The sequence below is a fragment of the Chiloscyllium plagiosum genome, unplaced genomic scaffold (assembly GCF_037043375.1).
Source record: "Chiloscyllium plagiosum isolate Xiang-an unplaced genomic scaffold, Cpla_swu_hap1 HiC_scaffold_2, whole genome shotgun sequence".
NCBI classification, from domain to species: domain Eukaryota; kingdom Metazoa; phylum Chordata; class Chondrichthyes; order Orectolobiformes; family Hemiscylliidae; genus Chiloscyllium; species Chiloscyllium plagiosum.
Window position 1 is genome coordinate 147825505 of NW_028270140.1, and position 21021 is coordinate 147846525.

The window sequence follows — 21021 nt, forward strand, 5'->3', positions numbered from 1 at the left end:
ATATCCATGGTATCTCCTTTTTGATTCCTTTTTTCTAAGGAAATCCAGACTCTACTGATCTCAGAGGAATAGGAGATTTATTTGGAGATTCACACAACAATGTTCCTCACAGTGTTAATTCAATTCAGTGGGTCATTTCAAAAATCACTTTCATCCCATTTGAAAAGTGCAAATGAGTAACTCATGAGCAGAAATTCAACAGATGTTAAAATGCAACTAATTTACCTAAGAGACTGCGCAACAATGTTTTCACATATAGTTAGGCAGTGAGTTACACGGTCTTTCTTCGTTGTGGCAGATTCTTTCTTCCTAGAGAAAACAGAAGTGAGAACAACAATTAACCACCTCCGATCAATGCATACTTTGAAAGGGACAGAATTATACCCCTTTCCAAAACAAGATATTGCAAAAGAGAAAAAAAAAAATCGCAGACCAGTAATCTTTACGTGATGTTTTCAAAGGCACAGTAAACTACTCAGTATTGCTTAGAGGATCACGAAATGGTGTGTGACCAAAATTCATTTGGTCCACTGGCTCTGTCCTACAGCTCTTTCAAAAGAGTTACAACAATCAGTCTCAATTCCCAACTCTTTCCTGGAATTTAGCTGCCCTTTAAGTATTTACAAATTCCCCTCGATTCAGAAAACTTCCCAACTTTTCCCTTCAGATTTGTAGTATTCATTTATTCTGATTACCAATTTGATGTGCAAGGCAGGAGTTGGTGCCTGAAGCTGAAGTCATGGCAACATTTAAGTGTAGGTTAGGCAAGTGTTCAAAGGAAAGCATGTTTACATATCTGTTTCAGTGAACATACTCTGCACCTGGATTAAAACTGATCTTGTAGAGATAAACGAATGGTCAGCCAAACAGATTACGTAGAAATTGTGACATGAAACTAATGACCTGATTGGCTTGCTCAAACTCTCTGGCAACTAAGAAGAGATCGTTGTTCAAAGACACATACAAGATGTTGCTATTGAAATATTGTCTAAATCAGTGGGCAAAGTCCAGAACAAGAAGGCATATCTTAAAATCAGAGCGAGGCCATTCAGGAGGGGTGTCAGGAAGCAACTATTCACAAAATGTTCACTCCACAAGACTCCCCCATCCTACAACCAGCCCACCCAATGACAGTTTCCTCAAAAACATGAAGATCAAATGTAAACATGGACAGTGGGGGCTCATTACCAACTTTTCAAGGGCAATCAGAGATTGGCAATAATGCTGGCCTTGCCAGTGGCACTTCTATTCCAATAATGAATGGAAAGGTGTAGCAGAACAGACTGAGGTGACTTAATTACCTCAACCTGACCCTGGGTAGATAGACGTAGGTTGATTCCAGTAAGTTAGAAATAGAGGCTACAAATAGAACACTAAACAAAACTCTACACTCAGACTTGTAAAGCTGCACAAGTTTTTGCAATGTTAATGGTAGAGGTAGAAAACTTTGAACATTGAAAATTGAAGATTCAATTAGATAGGTGAATGAAAGAAACGAGAATAAAAAAAAGGATACAAGAACAAAATGAGGATATCAGACAAGCAATATTGTTTACATGGAAGGTAAATGTAGACACTTAGTAGGGAAGACATATGGCAAGATTTGAAGCTGTGCTAATTGAACTGATTGTTTGGAGGACTAGGCTTTTGACTATTCATGTCCCTAACAATGAAAGTGACGAGGGCTTTTTTTTTGGCCCTTTGATGGACTCCCTCCTATACTGACCTCCCTCTCCCACCCCTCCTCTAATAAGCAGACGTATGCCTGCACACACAGCAACTGGACTCTCGAGAATTCATCAATATCGCATATTGGAGCTTCAAAAAGATTGGATCACAGCATCATCCAGCTGTGTTTTTATTTTACTTTGCTGTCTTACTTTCTTTGAGGAGAAAGTGAGGACTGCAGATGCTGGAGATCAGAGCTGAAAATGTGTGGCTGGAAAAGCGGAGCAGGTCAGGCAGCATCCAGGGAACAGGAGAATCGAAGTTTCGGGCATAAGCCCTTCTTCAGGAATGAGGAAAGTTTGTCCAGCTGGCTAAGATAAAAGGTAGGGAGGAGGGACTTGGGGGAGGGGCGTCAGAATGTGATAGGTGGAAAGAGGTCAAGGTGAGGGTGATAGGTCAGACTGGAGTGGGGCGGAGAGGTCGGGAAGAAGATTGCAGGTTAGAAAGGCGGTGCTGAATTCGATGGATTTGACTGAGACAGGCTGGGGGGAGGGGAAATGAGGAAACTGGTGAAATCAGAGTTCATCCCTTGTGGTTGGAAAGTTCCTAGGCAGAAGATGAGGTGCTCTTCCTCCAACCGTTGTGTTGTTGTGGTCTGGCGATGGAGGAGTCCAAAGACCTGCATGTCCTTGGTGGAGTGGGAGGGGGAGTTGAAGTGTTGAGCCACAGGGTGGTTGGGTTGGTTGGTCTGGGTGTCCCAGAGGTGTTCTCTGAAACGCTCCGCAAGTAGCCGGCCTGTCTCCCCATTATAGAGGAGGCCACATCGGGTGCAGAGGATGCAATAGATGTGTGTGGAGGTGCAGGTGAATCTGTGGCGGATATGGAAGTTTCCTTTGGGGCCTTGGAGGGAGGTGAGGGGGGAGGTGTGGGCGCAAATCTTGCATCTCCTGCGGTTGCAGGGGGAAGGTGCCGGGAGTGGAGGTTGGGTTAGTGGGGGGTGTGGATCTGACGAGGGAGTCACGGAGGGAGTGGTCTTTACGGAATGCTGATAGGGGAGGGGAGGGAAATATATCCTTGGTGGTGGGGTCCGTTTGGAGGTGGCGGAAATGACGGCGGATGATGCACTGTACATGGAGATTGATGGGGTGGTAAGTGAGGACCAGTGGGGTTCTGTCCTGGTGGCGGTTCTCCAAAGTCTGTCTTACTTTCTTCTCTGTAGGTCACCTATTTGGTGAGGTGCACAACAGAACTTGATTAGCCTCCAGTACCTTGAAAAGAAAGAGGCTTTACTTCAGGTGGAAAAGTCAATAGCAAGTGGTAGCAGAGTACTCGTTTATATGGGGTGTCACTGTTATTATGCTCAATCCCTCTCACATATACGTGTGCACACACTCTCACAATGACAAATAAGCAAGGAACACTGGATAACATTTGAACGCAAAAACGTTTCCCAGCTGCCTCAGTGAGATCATTGAACAATCAATGCATTGGCAACCACGTCTCAGTGACAGATTATTTATTGCTAATTTCCAAGCCTTGGATAATTTACTTGGTAAGCAAATGGGCAGCAAATTCATCACAGCATGAGAGGTATCCAGAGTCCTAGCCAGTATTTATTCCCATAACCAAAAACTTGAAAACAGACGCCACTGCAGTCCTTAGAAACTTCAGAAGCACAAATTAGCTACCGTGTTTCCTAGCTTTCAACAGTGAATGCATCTAATTTACCTAATTGGTGATATTTTTAAGAGTACAAAGTAAAGGCAGTGGAGGATCAGAGGGACTAACATGTGCATGTACACTAAAAATGATAGGACAGGTTGAGGGAGCAATTAACAAAGCATTAAAACATCCATATCCCAGAAGACGGAAATTCTGCAGTGAAATATATAAATATATAAAAAGACCCAAGGGGCCACTTTTTCACAGAGGGTGGTGCGTGTATGGAATGAGCTGCCAGAGGAAGTGGTGGAAGCTGGTACAATTACAACGTTTAAAAGGCATCTGGATGGACATATGAATAAGAAGGGTTGAGGGATATGGGCAAAATGCTGGCAAATGAGACCAGGTTAGGTTAGGATATCTGGTCAACATGGCTGAATTGGACCAAAGGGTCTGTTTCCGTGCTGTACATCTCTATGACTCTATATACTAACAATAGGGTTGCCATAATGAGTGACTTAAACTTCCCCAATATTGACTGGGACTCCCTCACAACAAGAGGCTTAGATGGGGCAGAATTTATTAAGTGCATCCAAGGGGGTTTCTGGAAACAGTATGTGGATAGAAAAGGGGCCATACTCGAAATATATTGACTAATAAGCCTGGCTAGGTGACTGATCTTTCAGTGGGAGAGCATTTCAGAAAAAATGATCACAACTCCTTAAGTTTTACAATAGCTATGAACAAGGATACGTGAGGACCTTACAGGAAGGTACCAAATTTGGTGGGGAACAGATTACGCAAGTAGGAACGAGGGTCTGTTAATTGCGAAGAGCTACTATCGGGTAAGTCCACATTTAACATGTGGGAGCTGTTTAAAGAGCTGATCAGAGTTCAGGTATGGCATGATCCAGTAAGGAAGGAGGACAAGAATGGCAAGGTAAGGGACGTCTGGATATTGAGCAAGGTTGTGTATTTAAATCAAAAAGCAGAAACAACATATAGAGTCACAGAGATGTACAGCATGGAAACAGACCCTTCAGCCAAACCCATCCATGCCAACCAGATATCCCAACCCAATCTAGTCCCACCTGCCACCACCCGGCCCATATCCCTTCAAACCCTTCCTATTCATATACCCATCCAAACGCCTCTTAAATGTTGCAATTGTACCAGCATCCACCACATCCTCTGGCAGCTCATTCCATACACGTACCACCCTCTGCGTGAAAAGGTTGCCCCTTAGGTCTCTTTAATATCTTTCCCCCCTCACCCTAAACCCTATGCCCTCTAGTTCTGGACACCCCGACCCCAGGGAAAAGACTTTGCCTATTTACTTTATCCATAACTTTGTAAACCTCTATAAGGTCACCCCTCAGCCTCCGACGCTCCAGGGAAAACAGCCCCAGCCTGTTCAGCCCCTCCCTGTAGCTCAGATCCTCCAACCCTGGGAACATTCTTGTAAATCTTTTCTGAACCCTTTCAAGTTTCACAACATTCTTCCAATAGGAAGGAAACCAGAATTGCATGCAATATTCCAACAGTGGCCTAACCAATGTCCTGTACAGCCCCAATATGACCTCTCAACTCCTGTACTCAATACACTGACCAATAAAGGAAAGCATACCAAACGCCTTCTTCACTATCCTATCTACCTGCAACTCCACTTTCAAGGAGCTATGAACCTGCACTCCAAGGTCTCTTTGTTCAGCAACACTCCCTTGGACCTCACCATTAAGTGTATAAGTCCTGCTAAGATTTGCTTTCCCAAAATGCATTTATCTGAATTAAACTCCATCTGCCACTTCTCAGCCCATTGGCCCATCTAGTCCAGATCCTGTTATAATCGGAGGTAACCCACTTCGCTGTCCATTACACCTCCAATTTTGGTGTCATCTGCAAACTTACTAACTGTACCTCTTATGCTCGCATCCAAATCATTGATGTAAATGACAAAAAGTAGAGGGCCCAGCACAGATCCTTGTGGCACTCCACTGGTCACAGGCCTCCAGTCTGAAAAACAACCCTCCACCACCACCCTCTGTCTTCTACCTTTGAGCCAGTTCTGCATCCAAATGCTGAAAAATGTGTTGCTGGAAAAACGCAGGTCAGGCCGCATCCAAACGGCTAGTTCTCCCTGTATTCCATGAGATCTAACCTTGCTAATCAGTCTCCCATGGGGAACCTTGTCGAACGCCTTACTGAAGTCCAAATAGATCACATCTATTGCTCTGCCCTCAATCTTCTTTGTTACTTCTTCAAAAAACTCAATCAAGTTTGCGAGACATGATTTCCCACGCACAAAGCCATGCTGACTGTCCTGAATCAGTCCTTGCCTTTCCAAATACATGTACATCCTGTCCCTCAGAATTCCCTCCAACAACTTGCCCACCACCAAGGTCAGGCTCACCGGTCTATAGTTCCCTGGCTTGTCTTTACCGCCCTTCTTAAACAGTGGCACCACGTTTACCTCCAGTATTCCGGCACCTCCCCTGTGATTATCAATGATACAAATATCTCAGCAAGAGGCCCAGCAATCACTTCTCTAGCTTCCCACAGAGTTCTTGGGTACACCTGATCAGGTCCTGGGGATTTATCCACTTTTAACAGTTAAGGCATCCAGCACTTCCTCCTCTGTAATATGGACATTTTGCAAGATGTCACCATCTATTTCCCTGCAGCCTATATCTTCCAAATCCTTTTCCACAGAAAATACTTATGCAAAATATTTATTTAGTATCTCCCCCATTTTCTGTGGCTCCACACAAAGGCCACCTTGCTGATCTTTGAGGGGAGAAAGTGAGGTCTGCAGATGCTGGCGATCAGAGCTGAAAATATGTTGCTGGAAAAGCGCAGCAGGTCAGGCAGCATCCAGGGAACAGGAGAATCGACGTTTCGGGCATAAGCCCTTCTTCAGGAATTCCTGAAGAAGGGCTTATGCCTGAAACGTCGATTCTCCTGTTCCCTGGATGCTGCCTGACCTGCTGATCTTTGAGGGGCCCTATTCTCTCCCTAGTTACCCTTTTGTCCTTAATATATTTGTAAAATCCCTTTGGATTCCCCTTAATTCTATTTGCCAAAGCTATCTCATGTCCCCGTTTTGCCCTCCTGATTTCCCTCTTAAGTATACGCCTACTTTCTTTATACTCTAAGGATTCACTCGATCTATCCTGTCAATACCTGACACATGCTTCCTTATTTTTCTTAACCAAACCCTCAATTTCTTTAGTCATCCAGCATTCCCTATACCTACCAGCCTTCTCTTTCACCCTGACAGGAATATACTTTCTCTGGATTCTTGTTATTTCTGAAGGCTCCCCATTTTCCAAATAATTACTATTACAGCCATTGCCTGTCAAAACTGAAATTACCAGATGAACCTATTACATTTGAGTTCATGGATAACAGCTCGAGAGAGTTCCACAAGCAGTACATATGTTACATTTGCTTCAACCAAGAAAGTGAAATAAACTCAGGTAATCCACAGTAATTAGGAGGACATCACCAGTTTACTCAAGCAACAGAACACAATGCAATTGTCTGCAAGGTGACAAGAGTGCACTTCCAAATTTTATAAATGAAGTTTGTCATTTACTACGTGCTAGCTAGACGTACTTGCTTTGGAAGTTCTTATTTTATTCCAATTGACTGTATAATTTTGCTTTTCAGGACTAAAGTTGGCAACACTATTAAACTTTCCCGAGCTAATAATCCATAATACAACTCATTGCGTGAATGTCCAATGAAGAATAGCATTGGACTCAAGATATTAACCACCTTTAAAACTGTATTCTAAAAGCAGCACCAATTAAGTAATTTAGATGTATTTCTCATGCCATAGATGCTGCCTGACTGAGTTTCTCCAGCAAGGTAAAAACAATGACTGCAGATGCTGGAAACCAAATTCTGGATTAGTGGTGCTAGAAGAGCACAGCAGTTCAGGCAGCATCCAAGGGGCTTCGAGAACGTCAATTTCGAAGCTCCTTGGATGCTGCCTGAACTGCTGTGCTCTTCCAGCACCACTAATCCAGAATGAGTTTCTCGGTTTTATTTAATTGTGCTCTCTAGTCTATTTCTATTCATATTCTTCTTGCCCCAGCCAGTCCTCCACTCAACCTCATTTTTTGGCAAGGGATCTTGGGATGGTTTACTACAGGTACACATTCAATAGTAACTTTCAGTGTGGAGGTGAATGAATACACTGGGAGAATGTTTGCATAGCTATGGAGAAACCTGGGCAGAGGGGTAGGGGATGTTGGATTACTTCCATAAAGCCAAAACACAACGAGCAGAATGACCACCATTTGGCCAGAGACTAGTTCTGATGATCCAGAGATACCACAACACACCTCTCTGCACATTATAGAAGGTAAAAGTTTATTACCTTATATAGTTATTTGGTAATGTAAAAAAAATTGAGTCTTGTTGAAAAAAAAACACTTTAGGTTTTTGACCTTAATCATCATCCCAGTGAGTGCAAAATGAAAAACTTCAACAAAATATCTTTATCGTCAATACTTATCCTTATACCCTTCTACCTCTTTCTCACTCGTGTTGTTCCAGCCTTCCCTCCCCTTCAATACATCTGTGTTATTCACCTCACCTATTCTTTGCAATGGCAATTTCCATATTCTAACCACACTGAATGAAGAAGTTTCTCCTGAAGTCCATATTGTACTTATTAATCATTCCATTTGTATTTCATTATAAAATAAACATACAACACAGATTCCTCTGTTTCAAATAGGTACAAATTAGTACTGCAAATAATGCCACAAAAGCCAAAGATTACACAGCTGAGTTGAGATCAGATTTCAATGTGGATTTTCATATGATGATTAATGTAAAACACAAAAGTCAGTTATAATTTGCTGGGTAAATGTTGTCCAATTACAGAATTACATCTAATCACTGGATTCCAGCACTTTCCCAGATCATTTTAAATGAGGGGCATTGGCCAACAGCCAATTTAAGATTGTGGTGCTGGAGAAGCACAGCAGGTCAGGAAGCATCCGGGAGCAGGAGAGTCGAAGTTTCGACGTAAGCCGGCTCAGGCCTGGAACGTCGACTTTCCTGCTCCTCAGATACTGCCTGACCTGCTATGCTTTTCCAGCATCACACTATCAACTCTGGTGCCCAGCATCTGCAGTCCTCACTTACGCCTAACCAATTTAAGATTGTCAATTGGGCTTGTGGTGCGGCACACTTGCAAATACTGCAACTTAGTATACATTAATAATGAACCTGCTTTCTGAAGACAGAACATTTCTATTCAAAACTCAAAAACAAAATTACAGCCATTCACTGGTACATTTCCCAGGGCATTTCTCTGACAAACCAAAGTAAAACTGCCTGGTTTAATATTTAAACAAAGACTAGAAGTTAACTGTCAATCATCAGTCAGCACAATTCTCCATGGTAATCTCTCCAAACAGAACTCACTTACTGACCAATCAATGTTTGGCTCTGATGCAGCATAAATGCTGTTTTCCCCCTTAAAAACAGGTAAACTTGCATTCATCAGAACATCGCAAGTGAAGAGCTTAAAACATGTTTCTTTCCATCCATATTCTAGTTATACACAGGGAAAGAGTGAGGACTGCAGATGCTGGAGAGTCAAGAGCCAAAAGGTGTGGTGCTGGAAAAAGCACAGCAGATTAGGCAGCATCCAGGAGCAGGAGAGTTGATGTTTCGACATAAGACAGCTTAAGCCTCAAAAGTCGACTCTCCTGCTCCTTGGATGCTGCCTGATTTGCTGTACTTTTTCCAGCACCACATTTTTCGGCGCAAATACAACCAAACTACAAAATTTAACAATATCTCTTACAATATGAAACTTAATAAAAGCCAAACAGCTCTTTTTAATACTGAACGCAATAAGTGAGAACACAAGAAATAGCAGTATATTCAGCCACTAAAGTCATCTCTACCAGTCAATAAGATCATGGCTGATCCAAGTTGTGGCCTTAACTTCATTTCATAAATCAGAAATCTTGACTCCCTGGTTGATTAAAAATCTGTAAAGACAATGCTGGACATGAATCATTAAAACAAGTAATATTTACTTGAACCAAAGTGAGAAAATGATTTCTTCTTTACTGAAAGTGAGGAAATCAAAAGAGGGCCACATCCTCTGGTAAAATACCAATATAAGTCACCGTCATTTACTGGTTCCTCACTACTGCATAAACAGCACTCAAAACATCTGTGGATTTGCTTAACTCTCACCTTTAGGTCAGCAGGTTGTAGGATTGAAACAATACTTGAACACAAATCACATTTGTACTGCACCTTTAATGTTGCATAATAGCACTCCTGAAACGTTTTGTGACATCAAATCCACAACCGAAATCCACATTAGGAGACATTAGAACTTGTGGCCAAAACACTGGCCAAAGTAATACGTTTTAAAGGAGCCACCCTAAAGCCACCAGTTAGGAGAGAGACAAAGTAGTTTCAGAAGAGAATTAAAAGTTGTGGCCTTGATAGCTGAGAACACAGCTGCCAATGCTCGTGTAGTTATAACTGGGGATGCACAGATGGCAAGAATTAGAGGAGGTCCCAGAGGATTATAAAAGCTACAGAAAAAGGGAGGTAACAGCTTATGCAGAGATCTGAAAACAAACTTGAGAGCTTTAAAACAGGGAGAACATTTAGCTGAAAACTAAAGATCTGCTGTGCTTTTCCAGCAATTGCTGTTATAGTATCTGATTTCCAGCATCCACAGTTCTTTTGGTTTTAAATAGAAATACAGGAGTACAGTGAAAAGTGCACACAGTCGCCATTCATCGGCACTATCCTGGTTACAAAACCATGATTATTTTTTTTAAAAAATAATTCTAAACCTAGCAGAAACAGAAGAAAAAGAGCAGACCTTAAAGTCCTCGGCCTGGAACCTCAGACAACCGGCAAGTCTCAAATCAATCACCAGTGAGAAGCCACATTTGTGCTGTCACTGCGGCTGCCGCCACTGATTCAGATCGATGGGAGGAGATTAGTGGTTACCCCAACTGCCAGGAGTCGTCGCAACCTCACTACTGTTGCGACTGTCACCTCCGATCACCAGGCTGCTAGTATAATGAGATACAAAGTGACTTAAGATACTCGGAGTACTGGTGGGTAGTTTTGAGATAAGCTCAAAGATATGGAGGATGCAAGGCCTATCCATAAAATGGAAAGTGAGGCTGACAATCAGTGCACTGCTTAATTTTCAAAACTGCCTTCTTTTTGAAGGGGCTAAAGTTGCAACCCCCCATTAAAATGTCAATACGACTGTAGGGATAATATTCTGAAAAAAAATGGATGAGGCACCTTCCTGCACCTGAACCATGTTAAACTGTTCCCAGGCTTGAACAAGTTGAACTGAAGGATCTCTTTCCACACTATATGACTTCATCATGTGGAATGAACTGCCAGAGGAAGTGGTAGAAACATAGAAACAGGTGCAGGAGTAGCCCATTTGGCCCTTTGAGCCTGCACCACCATTCTTTGAGGAGAAAGTGAGGACTGCAGATGCTGGAGATCAGAGCTGAAAATGTGTTGCTGGAAAAGCGCAGCAGGTCAGGCAGCATCCAGGGAACAGGAGAATCGACGTTTCGGGCATAAGCCTGAAGAAGGGCTTATGCCCGAAACGTCGATTCTCCTGTTCCCTGGATGCTGCCTGACCTGCTGCGCTTTTCCAGCAACACATTTTCAGCTCTGCACCACCATTCTATATGATCATGGCTAATCATGCCATTTCAGTATACCACTCCTGCTTTCTCTCCATAGCCTTTGATCCCTTTACCTGCAAAGGGACATATCCAGTAACTTCCTGAATGTATCTAATAAAGTGGCCCCAACAGCCGTCTGTGATACAGAATTCCACAGATTCAGTGAAAAACATTCTTCCTCACCTCAGCTCTGATGGCTTACCCATTTATTTATAGACTGTGGCACCTGGTTCTGAACTTGCCCAACACGGAGAACATTCTTCCCATATCTAGCCTGTCCAAGTCTCATCAGGATTTTATATGTTTCTAGGAGGTCCCCACCCCATCATTCTTCTAAATTCCAGCAAGTACAAGCCCAGTCAATCCAGCCTTTGCTCAGATGTCAGTCCTGCCATTCTGGGAATCAGTTTGGTTAACCTTCGCTGGACTCCCTTGATAGCCAGGGTTTAGATCAGTGTAGTGCTGGAAAAGCACAGCAAGTCAGGCAGCATCAAAGGAGCAGGAAAATCAACATTTCGGGCAAAGCCCTTCATCTGATTTTCCTGCTCCACAGATGCTACCTAACCTGCTGCGATTTTCCAGCACCACACTGATCTAAACTCTGGTTTCCAGCATCTGCAGTCCTCACTTTTGCTTCCCTTGATAGCAAGAATGTCCTTCCTTAGCCTCCGAGACCAAGCTCCACACAATACTCAAGATGTGGCTTCACCAAGGCCCTGTATAACTGCAACAAGATATCCCTATACCCATCCTCAAATCCTCTTGCTCACTCATAGCAGGTTCAATTACAACATTTAAAATACATCTGAACAGGTACATGAATAGGAAAGATTAAAAAGATGTACGCAATGTGCAGGCAAAAGGGACTAGTTTCGTTTGGAAATTCTGGTCAGCATGGAGGAGTTAGACCAAAGGGTCCGTTTCCATGCTGTAAGACTATGACTGGCTACTGAGTCAGCAGGGAATTATCTCTCACTATTTGAAAGCATCGTGTCAGTCTATGTCCCTCTTCATTAGAAAAGGTAAAGTCATCATAGTCCCAGAGGACCATAATGCTACTCTCTCATTAGAGCTGGTCGTTTAACCAGAGGGTCACTATGCCTCAGTAATATGGGAATTGAACCTGAACTGTTGGCACCACTCAGCACTGCAAACCAGTTGTTCAGCCAACTGGATTAAAACCTCATTGGTAATGCACCATGCCTTTGTTTTGCAATAATTAAACATTTTGTTACATACGTATGGGAGTATCACTGACAGTGATGCAGTCATTGCCCATCCCAGGTAAACCTAACATAGTAGATCACCTTCTTGAAGTTCCAACAGTAGTTGTATACCAATGCAGTCTGCTGGACCACTTTGGAGAGCATCAACAAATCAACAATGTTTCCCATTAATAAAAACATTTGGCCCTCATTCGTAAAGCAGTTTAAAATACACTGACAAGTAACGAAGGAGGTTTTTCACTTACTGTTCACCGTTAAGTTAAAAACATATTCAAAATTCAAAAACTGCAAGTGTCTATAATGATTTCCTATGCTTTGTACATTTTAACTGTGCAGGTAAAAATCACGTTTTCCATAGTAATTCACATTAACTCAACCTTATCACTTAGTATCAAAAATTGCATGAAACCAACTTGTTAACACTATCAAATCACTTTTCGGACATTACAAATCAAAGAGTGCACAAAACCATTACTAAGCTAGCAGTTAGAGCTTGAGGGATAAATGACAAGTACAGTTGGTGACAGTAAAAGTACTTTGCATTACACTGAAGTGAGTAGCAGGGTTTTCATTTGTTTATGTTTGAGCAAGAATTTTATTAATTAATATAAATGAGGTGATTAGATTACTTCCATCCTTATTTTCCCCCCAAGCTAACTGTAAAGGATGCATGTGATGGTGCAGAGGTAGGTTTTGTCCTCAAGTGGAAGAATTTATGATGGACTCTAAATGGAATAGACTTGATGGTTTCAGTTTATGAATGCCCTTTTGTCATTCAGCACTCCAGGCAACTACTGAGAGAAAAAAAAGCCCAGTCAAGAACTGCTAAGAATAGAGGGTATAGGTTTAAGGAGAGAGGAGAAAGATTTAAAGGTGACCTAAGGGCCAGCTATTTCACAGAGGGTGGTACATATATGGAGTGAATTGCCAGAGGAAGTGGTGGAGGCTGGTACAATTACAACATTTAAAAGGCATCTGGATAGCCAATTACCTGCCCTCGACCTCTTCATTTCCAACTGCCACCGGGACATTAACCGCTTCAACCTGTCTAGCCCCCTCCCCCACTCCAACCTCACAACGCGCAGCCCTCCAATCCCTCTGCTCTAATCCCAACCTCACCATCAAGCCAGCGGATAAAGGGGGCGCAGTGGTAGTCTGGCGCACTGACCTCTACACTGCTGAAGGCAAACGCCAACTCGAGGACATCTCTTCCTACTGCCCCCTCGACCATGACCCCACCCCCCATCACCAAACCATCATCTCCCAGACCATACACAACCTCACCACCTCAGGAGATCTCCCACCCACAGCTTCCAACCTCATAGTCCAGGAACCCCGCACTGCCCGGTTCTACCTCCATCCCAAGATCCACAAGCCTGACCACCCTGGCCGACCCATTGTCTCAGCATGCTCCTGCCCCACTGAACTTATCTCTACCTACCTCGACACTGTCCTATCCCCCCTAGTCCACATATGTTCAAGACACCACCCACGCCCTCCACCTCCTCCAAGACTTCCGTTTCCCCGGCCCCCAACACCTCATCTTCACCACGGATATCCAATCCCTCTACACCTCCATCCGCCACGACCAGGGCCTCCAAGCCCTCCGTTTTTTTCCTCTCCAGACGTCCACAACAGTACTCTTCCACCGACACTCTCATTCGTTTGGCTGAACTGGTCCTCACCCTTAACAATTTCTCCTTCGAATCCTCCCACTTCCTCCAGACCAAAGGGGTAGCCATGGGATCACATATGGGCCCCAGCTATGCCTGTCTCTTTGTTGGCTACGTAGAACAGTTGATCTTCCGTAATTACACCGGCACCACTCCCCACCTCTTCCTCCGCTACATTGATGACTGCATTGGCGCCACCTCGTGCTCCCGCGAAGAGGTTGAGCAATTCATCAACTTCACCAACACATTCTACTCTGACCTGAAATTTACCTGGACCATCTCTGACACCTCCCTCCCCTTCCTGGACCTCTCCATCTCCATTAGTGACGACCGACTTGACACTGACATTTTTTACAAACCCACCGACTCCCACAGCTACCTGGATTACACCTCTTCCCACCCTATCTCTTGCAAAAATGCCATCCCGTATTCCCAATTCCTCCACCTCCGCCATATCTGCTCCCAGGAGGACCAGTTCCACCACAGAACACACCAGATGGCCTCCTTCTTTAGAGACCGCAATTTCCCTTCCCACGTGGTTAAAGATGCCCTCCAACACATCTCGTCCACATCCCGCACCTCCGCCCTCAGACCCCACCCCTCCAACCGTAACAAGGACAGAACGCCCCTGGTGCTCACTTTCCACCCTACAAACCTCCACATAAACCAAATCATCCGCCGACATTTCCGCCACCTCCAAAAAGACCCCACCACCAGGGATATATTTCCCTCCCCACCCCTTTCCGTCTTCCGCAAAGACCGTTCCCTCCGTGACTACCTGGTCAGGTCCACGCCCCCCTACGACCCCCCTCCCATCCTGGCACTTTCCCCCGCCACCGCAGGAACTGTAAAACCTGTGCCCACAACTCCTCCCTCACCTCTATCCAAGGCCCTAAAGGAGCCTTCCATATCCATCAAAATTTTACCTGCACATCCACTAATATCATTTATTGTATCCGTTGCTCCCGATGCGGTCTCCTCTACATTGGGGAAACTGGGCGCCTCCTAGCAGAGCGCTTTAGGGAACATCTCCGAGACACCCGCACCAATCAACCAAACCGCCCCGTGGCCCAACATTTCAACTCCCCCTCCCACTCTGCCGAGGACATGGAGGTCCTGGGCCTCCTTCACCGCCGCTCCCTCACCGCCAGACGCCTAGAGGAAGAATGCCTCATCTTCCGCCTCGGAACACTTCAACCCCAGGGCATCAATGTGGACTTCAACAGCTTCCTCATTTCCCCTTCCCCCACCTCATCCTAGTTTCAAACTTCCAGTCCCCTTGACTTGTCCGACCTGCCTAGCTCCTTTTCCACCTATCCACTCCACCCTCTCCTCCCTGACCTATCACCTTCATCTGCTCCCCCACTCACCTACTGTACTCTATGCTACTCTCTCCCCACCCCTACCCTCCCCTAGCTTATCTCTCCACGCTTCAGGCTCTCTGCCTTTATTCCTGATGAAGGGCTTTTGCCCGAAATGTCAATTTTGCTGAAGCTGCTCGGATGCTGCCTAACTGCTGTGCTCTTCCAGCACCATTGATCCAGAATCTGGTTTCCAGCATCTGCAGTCATTGTTTTTACCATATGAATAGGAAGGTTTAGTGGGTGATAGTCCCAGTTGCCAGCATTAGGCCCAGGTTAATTTAGGATATCTGGTCAGCATGGACGAGTTGGACCGAAGGGTCTGTTTCTGTGCTGTATATCTCCATGACTCTCCAACTTACACCCTCATGAAACTCGGCATTGGGGCTCCCTTTTGTTCTTGACTCCAAGACTGATCAGAATTTACAAGTGAAAAGTCATCTCCATCACTACAGACAGCAAAAGAATGTAAAACATCAAGGTGAGTATTTATAGATTATGAGGATTCTCCTTCCCCCAACTGAGTAACCAATACTGCAAAGGATCTTTTCATCGTGTTACTGATATTTCCAATAAAAATCAACATAAGATGTAAACGCTGCTGTAGCAAAGTGATCTATAGAGAATGCCCAGACTCGTCAGATGCTACTAGCTGTTACACCCTTAAGGTTACATCATATCCATACCACCCACCTGTTTAACAATCACTGACAGACCTCCAGTTATATACAGAGAGTAAAGTCCAATTCCCAATAAAGCAATATTTTTGAATCCTTTCCAGCAACCTGGAAGATGCTCACGATCCCATCATTTGCTGCCCATCCATAATTGACTTTGAAGCAACTAACTTACTAAGTCATTTCAGAAGACAGCTAAGAGTCAATCACATTGCTGTTGGTCTAGAATCACACAAGTTAGTGCAAGTCAAGATGGCAAATTTACTTCTCTAAAAGAACCAAATAGGTTGCGACAAGTACCAATGTTATGTTTTGTGATTTTTCCAGTTAAGCAAGAAAACATGCTGTTGGTACCAAGTTATAATTTGGCACAAGATAATGGTGGCAATTACACTTAGATTTACCACAGGGTTACCTGAACTAAACATATTGTATCTCAAGAAGGCACTGTCCTCATGTATTTGATCTACTTGCCAATGTGGTTTATGAATAGATATCACTTTATTCCAAAATTGCAGTATATTTGTTGAGTTGCCCTTTGTACAAACAAACAAACAGTTGTAGTTATATTGCATTTTATCAATCTCACAAAAGAGGCACAGAAAGCCTGAGTCTCCTATTACACAGATCAATCAGCAAGTGTAGCATAGCAATGTACATTTGTACGCTCCACTCTAAGGATTTCACTAAGGTGCGGCATCAAATGCAGGTTGTTATCAAAAGCATAAAACTGGTAATATCCTCACCAGCTGATGCACCTTCCACCTAGTTTTATCAACTTCACTTATGTTACCTGTTCCACCCAAATTCCAGTAACCTTCTTATCAATATCTTTATTCACCCAGTATAACAAAAATGCAAAATATCCCCCTTCAAACTGTACCAAGTGCAAAAAGAGATCCAGAGCTAGTTTCAGAAAGTGACTGAACATGCTGGGTAAGTGGAAATTCTTGAGTTTAAAATATACTTTCCCTCCTCCCTACTAAGTTTTTGAGAAACATAATGGCAGCATGGTTGCTCAATGGTTAGCACTGCTGCCTCACAGCACCAGGGTCCCAGATTCAAATCCAGCCTCGGGCAACTGTCTGTGTGGAGTTTGCACATTCTCCCCATGTCTGCATGGGTTTCCTTCAGGTGCTCTGGTTTCCTCCCACAATCCAAAGGTGTGCAGGTCAGGTGAATCAGCCATGCTAAATTGCCCATAGGGTTAGTCAGAGGGAAATGGGTCTGGGTGGGTTACTTTTCAGAGAGTCGGTGTGGACTGGTTGGACCGAAGAGCCTGTTTCCACTCTGTAGGGAATCCAATTTAATCTAATAACAACAATGCCATTGTTTATGGATAAAGCTCAAGAGAAGATCCCATATTAATATTCCTTCCCCCACTAGATGTTCCACAACCCGAGTTTCCACCCCATTGAAAACAAATCAGCATTGCCCATTAAATCCATTAAGCCACCCCAACATTGTCTACCTCTACAACAAATGTTGACATATTTCCAGCAAAAACAATACACAAATACATCCACAACTAACAGACATTACACAAGATGAAAACTAGAAAAGACTAATAATGAAAACTAGGAACATTCAACAAGTCAGTCAGCATGTGGAGAGATCAGAAAAGATAGCATTTCAGGTGTAGGTTCTTCAGCAAACTTTAACTTGTTTTTGCACCTCATGCTGATTAACCCAGTGAGTCCTGACAGCATTGTTTCACAATTCTAGCATTTGCAGTTTATTATTGATACCCTTTCCCCATCTCTGACAGTCCATCAAAAGCAGAAACATCTTGCGTGCAGCATTGCAACAGAAAAGATATCAATACATACAGAAATAAGATAACAAAAGGAGTGAAAACTGATCATCTCCCAGATTTCCTAGAGTGCCCTTGAGTTTGGCAGGAACTGTATTTGACAACGTGGTCTGTGCACATGTGTAATTGTATGCCAGCTGTCTATCATTTCAGTGCACTTGGGTAATAAGGAATGTCAACACACAGTTTGTATACTGGAGAGTCAGCATTCACGTTTTGTACACTGGTTCTTCAGTATTGCTCTACATCAGCACAGCAAGCTCTGTCCTTAGACATCAGCATGGCAGCACATATTTTTGTATATTGGTCTATCAGTACATGCTTTTGTACACAGGCACATCAGGGTGCACTTTTTGTACACCGTGCGTTTTTGTACACTGTCACAAGCAGGATGTGATTTTTGTACACTGGCATGCACGTATTCATGTCTGAGAGATTTTCTGTTCGTGTTTGTATCCTTGTGGTACGTGTTTCCCCGTTTATGGATCTCTAGAAGTGCTTGGGTGTCAGCGATAGTTCACCACCTCCCAACAAATCCACCCCACCCCCGCCATCCTTGTGAGACCCTTTCTCACCAAGATCGTTTTACTCACAGTTTCTGGCCTGGCTCCTCACTGGACGGACCCTGCTGGAATGACTTTAGTGACTCGAAGGCCTTCATCAATTTCTCCATGGTTGCCATTTTATTAGACAGAGGGAAATATGATGGGACGGCAGCGGGAGAAGCGCTCGGGAACAGCGCTTATTGCAAAAAGAAGTCAACTCGACCGATAAACGCACGGAACTCGTCTGCTCCGCGTCAGGGCCGGTGGACGGCTGAGAAGCTTCTAGCAGCGACGGGCACGCGAATAAATCCGGTCACAATCGCAGTCGCCAAAACCGGTGACCACCGCCATCTTGCCAAGGGTGATGCCCCACAACTCATCTGCGGCAACCAAACCTGACGATACCACCTGCCCCGCCTCCAAATAACTGACTGACGACCCCGTCCACCGGTCGGCAAACGACATTTGGTCGGAAGGACCAATCGGAATGGGTTGAGGGCAGGACCAAATTGGGCAACCTAACCTGACGTCATTCCCGCCCGCTCGGATTTGCTTGCTGATGGAAAAGTTAACCAATCGACAGTCGGTGTTTGAGGTCAGCAGACCAATGAGAACCGACAGTGTGCGGGAGACATTGGACCAACCGTGGCAGCGAACACGCGGTTTAACTCGCCCTTCACTTAATTGACGGGCAGAAGAGCCAATCCACTATCGGCCAACCAAAGTTGTCGCTGAAGTTTGGAGGTGGGACTGACCTGCACCGGTGTAATTGATGGATGGATTAACCAGTAAAGATCGGGCAGAGACGTGATTGATGGATATATTGACCAATCAATGGCTAGACAAAGACTGGGACGCGGAGGCGGGACAGAATTGGAAATTAACGGCCGGTGCCGCTGGCGGGAAAGGGATAAGTGATGGTTGTGTTGACCAATCAACGGCCAAGTTAGGGCCAATGAGGAGAAGGAAAGGCTAGCTCCTTGGGCTCCTCATGAACAGTTTATGCTCGAAACATGGATTATTTTGCACTTGGGATGTTGCCTGATCAGCTGTGCTTTTCCAACACCACACTTTTTCACTGTGATCTCCAGCATCTGCATTCCTCACTTTCTCCTAGGCTCTTTGGGTTGTCAATGCAAATAAATTTAGATCCAGAAGATTGGCTTGACAGTATTATGGGCTATCTTTGGAATTGGGGATAAGGTTGGTAGATAGATCCCATAAGAACCCTTCCACATAAGATGGGAATTTTCAAGACTAAGGGGACATTTTTTAAGGAGGGACATTTAAAAAATACACGAGGGATATTTTGTTTCCATAGAGGGTGGTTTGAGTGTGGAGTCAACTTTCTGATGAAGTGGTGCACACAGGTATAGTTACAAAGTTTAAAATATATACATAGTAGAAAGGGTTAGGAGTGATGTGGGCTATGAGCAGATAGATGGGACTAGTTTAGTTTGGGATTATGTTTAGCATAGCCTGTTTGAACTGAAGGGTCTGTTTCCATGCAGTATAACTCTATGTTTAGAAAATCATCCCCTTCCATGCTACTGCTGAACCTGACCATGGTGAGCAAGAATCCATCGTCCACCTCCTTGTGGAACATGCCTTTTTAAAGAAGAGATGCAAGATTGATCTTGTCCAAGTCTTGCTGCATTTATGACATTGACTGCTTCAGAATCTGAGGAGTCACAAATTATGCTGAACGTTGAACAATAACCAGTTAGTCTGTAGTGGGGAGGTTGCTGGAGTCAATCATAGAGGAGGAGATAACTGAACATTTGGTAAAAACAAGACTCAATTCATTAATGTCAGCATGGTTTCATGAGGGCAAGTCATGCTTGACAAACTTGCTGGAGGATGTAACCAGCAAGGTGGGTAATGGGGATCTGGTGGATATGGTATATATAGACTTCCAGAAGGCATTTGACAAGGTGATACATAAAACACTGATCCAGAAGATTAGATCTGAGGGGTTTACGGGTAAAGTATTGGTTTGGATAGAGAATTGGCTGACTGACAGAAATCAGAGGCTCAGGATAAATGGGTCCTTCTCTGGATGGCAAACTGTAACTAGAGTCTTGCTGTGGGGTTCAGTTTTCAGACAAAAAATATTTATGATCTATATAAATGATCTGCAAGCAGGGACAGAGTGTAACATAGCAAAATTCACAGATGATATTCAAATGCAGGTAGTTCTCCTTTAATGCCTTTGTTGCGTTCCAGCAAAGTCTCATCTAATAGAAAATCACTAAATAAAAGTGGGGGGGGGGGGGGGCCTATGGGAAAAATGGGGATGGGGCAGACCAACAAAAAATATTACTCACAATCACTCAAAAATCACCCAGACGTCTAACACAAAATATAGAACAGCCTGAATTAAGATTGAAGTCATATTTATTAACGAAACAAAAGTAAGTTTAACACAGTACATATAAAAAATGTAAGAAACCTGCTATCACAGACAGCTGCTCTGTTGGCAGCTATGATTTGGAGGTGCCCGTGTTAGACTGGGGTATATAAAGTTAAGAATCACACAATACCAGGTTATAGTCTAATAGGTTTACTTGGAAGCACTAGCATTCGGAGCACTGCTACTTCAGGTGGTTGTGGAGTATAAGATCGTAAGACACAGAATTTATAGCAAAAGTTTACAGTATGATGCACAAGAGGTACAGTTAGTA

The 21021-nt window shown here is 43.9% G+C and overlaps 1 protein-coding gene across 16 annotated transcripts in view; it reads right to left on the minus strand.

The window, feature by feature from the left end:
* The window catches only part of htt (huntingtin), a 295347-nt gene extending 276627 nt beyond the window's left edge, over positions 1–18720 (minus strand). For 10 of the 16 annotated variants that reach the window (XM_087974311.1, XM_087974270.1, XM_087974291.1 and 7 more), the window contains exons 1-2: positions 18386–18718; positions 226–309 (exon numbers count right to left, since the gene is read on the minus strand). In XM_087974311.1, the coding sequence (XP_087830437.1) occupies positions 226–309; positions 18386–18474 (173 nt within the window). In that variant the 5' untranslated portion in view covers positions 18475–18718. Of the gene's footprint in view, positions 1–225; positions 310–18385 lie in introns of all 16 variants that reach the window. The other 6 variants (XM_087974340.1, XM_087974334.1, XM_087974303.1 and 3 more) reach the window with 3 other exon arrangements.
* Positions 18721–21021: the final 2301 nt, after the last annotated feature.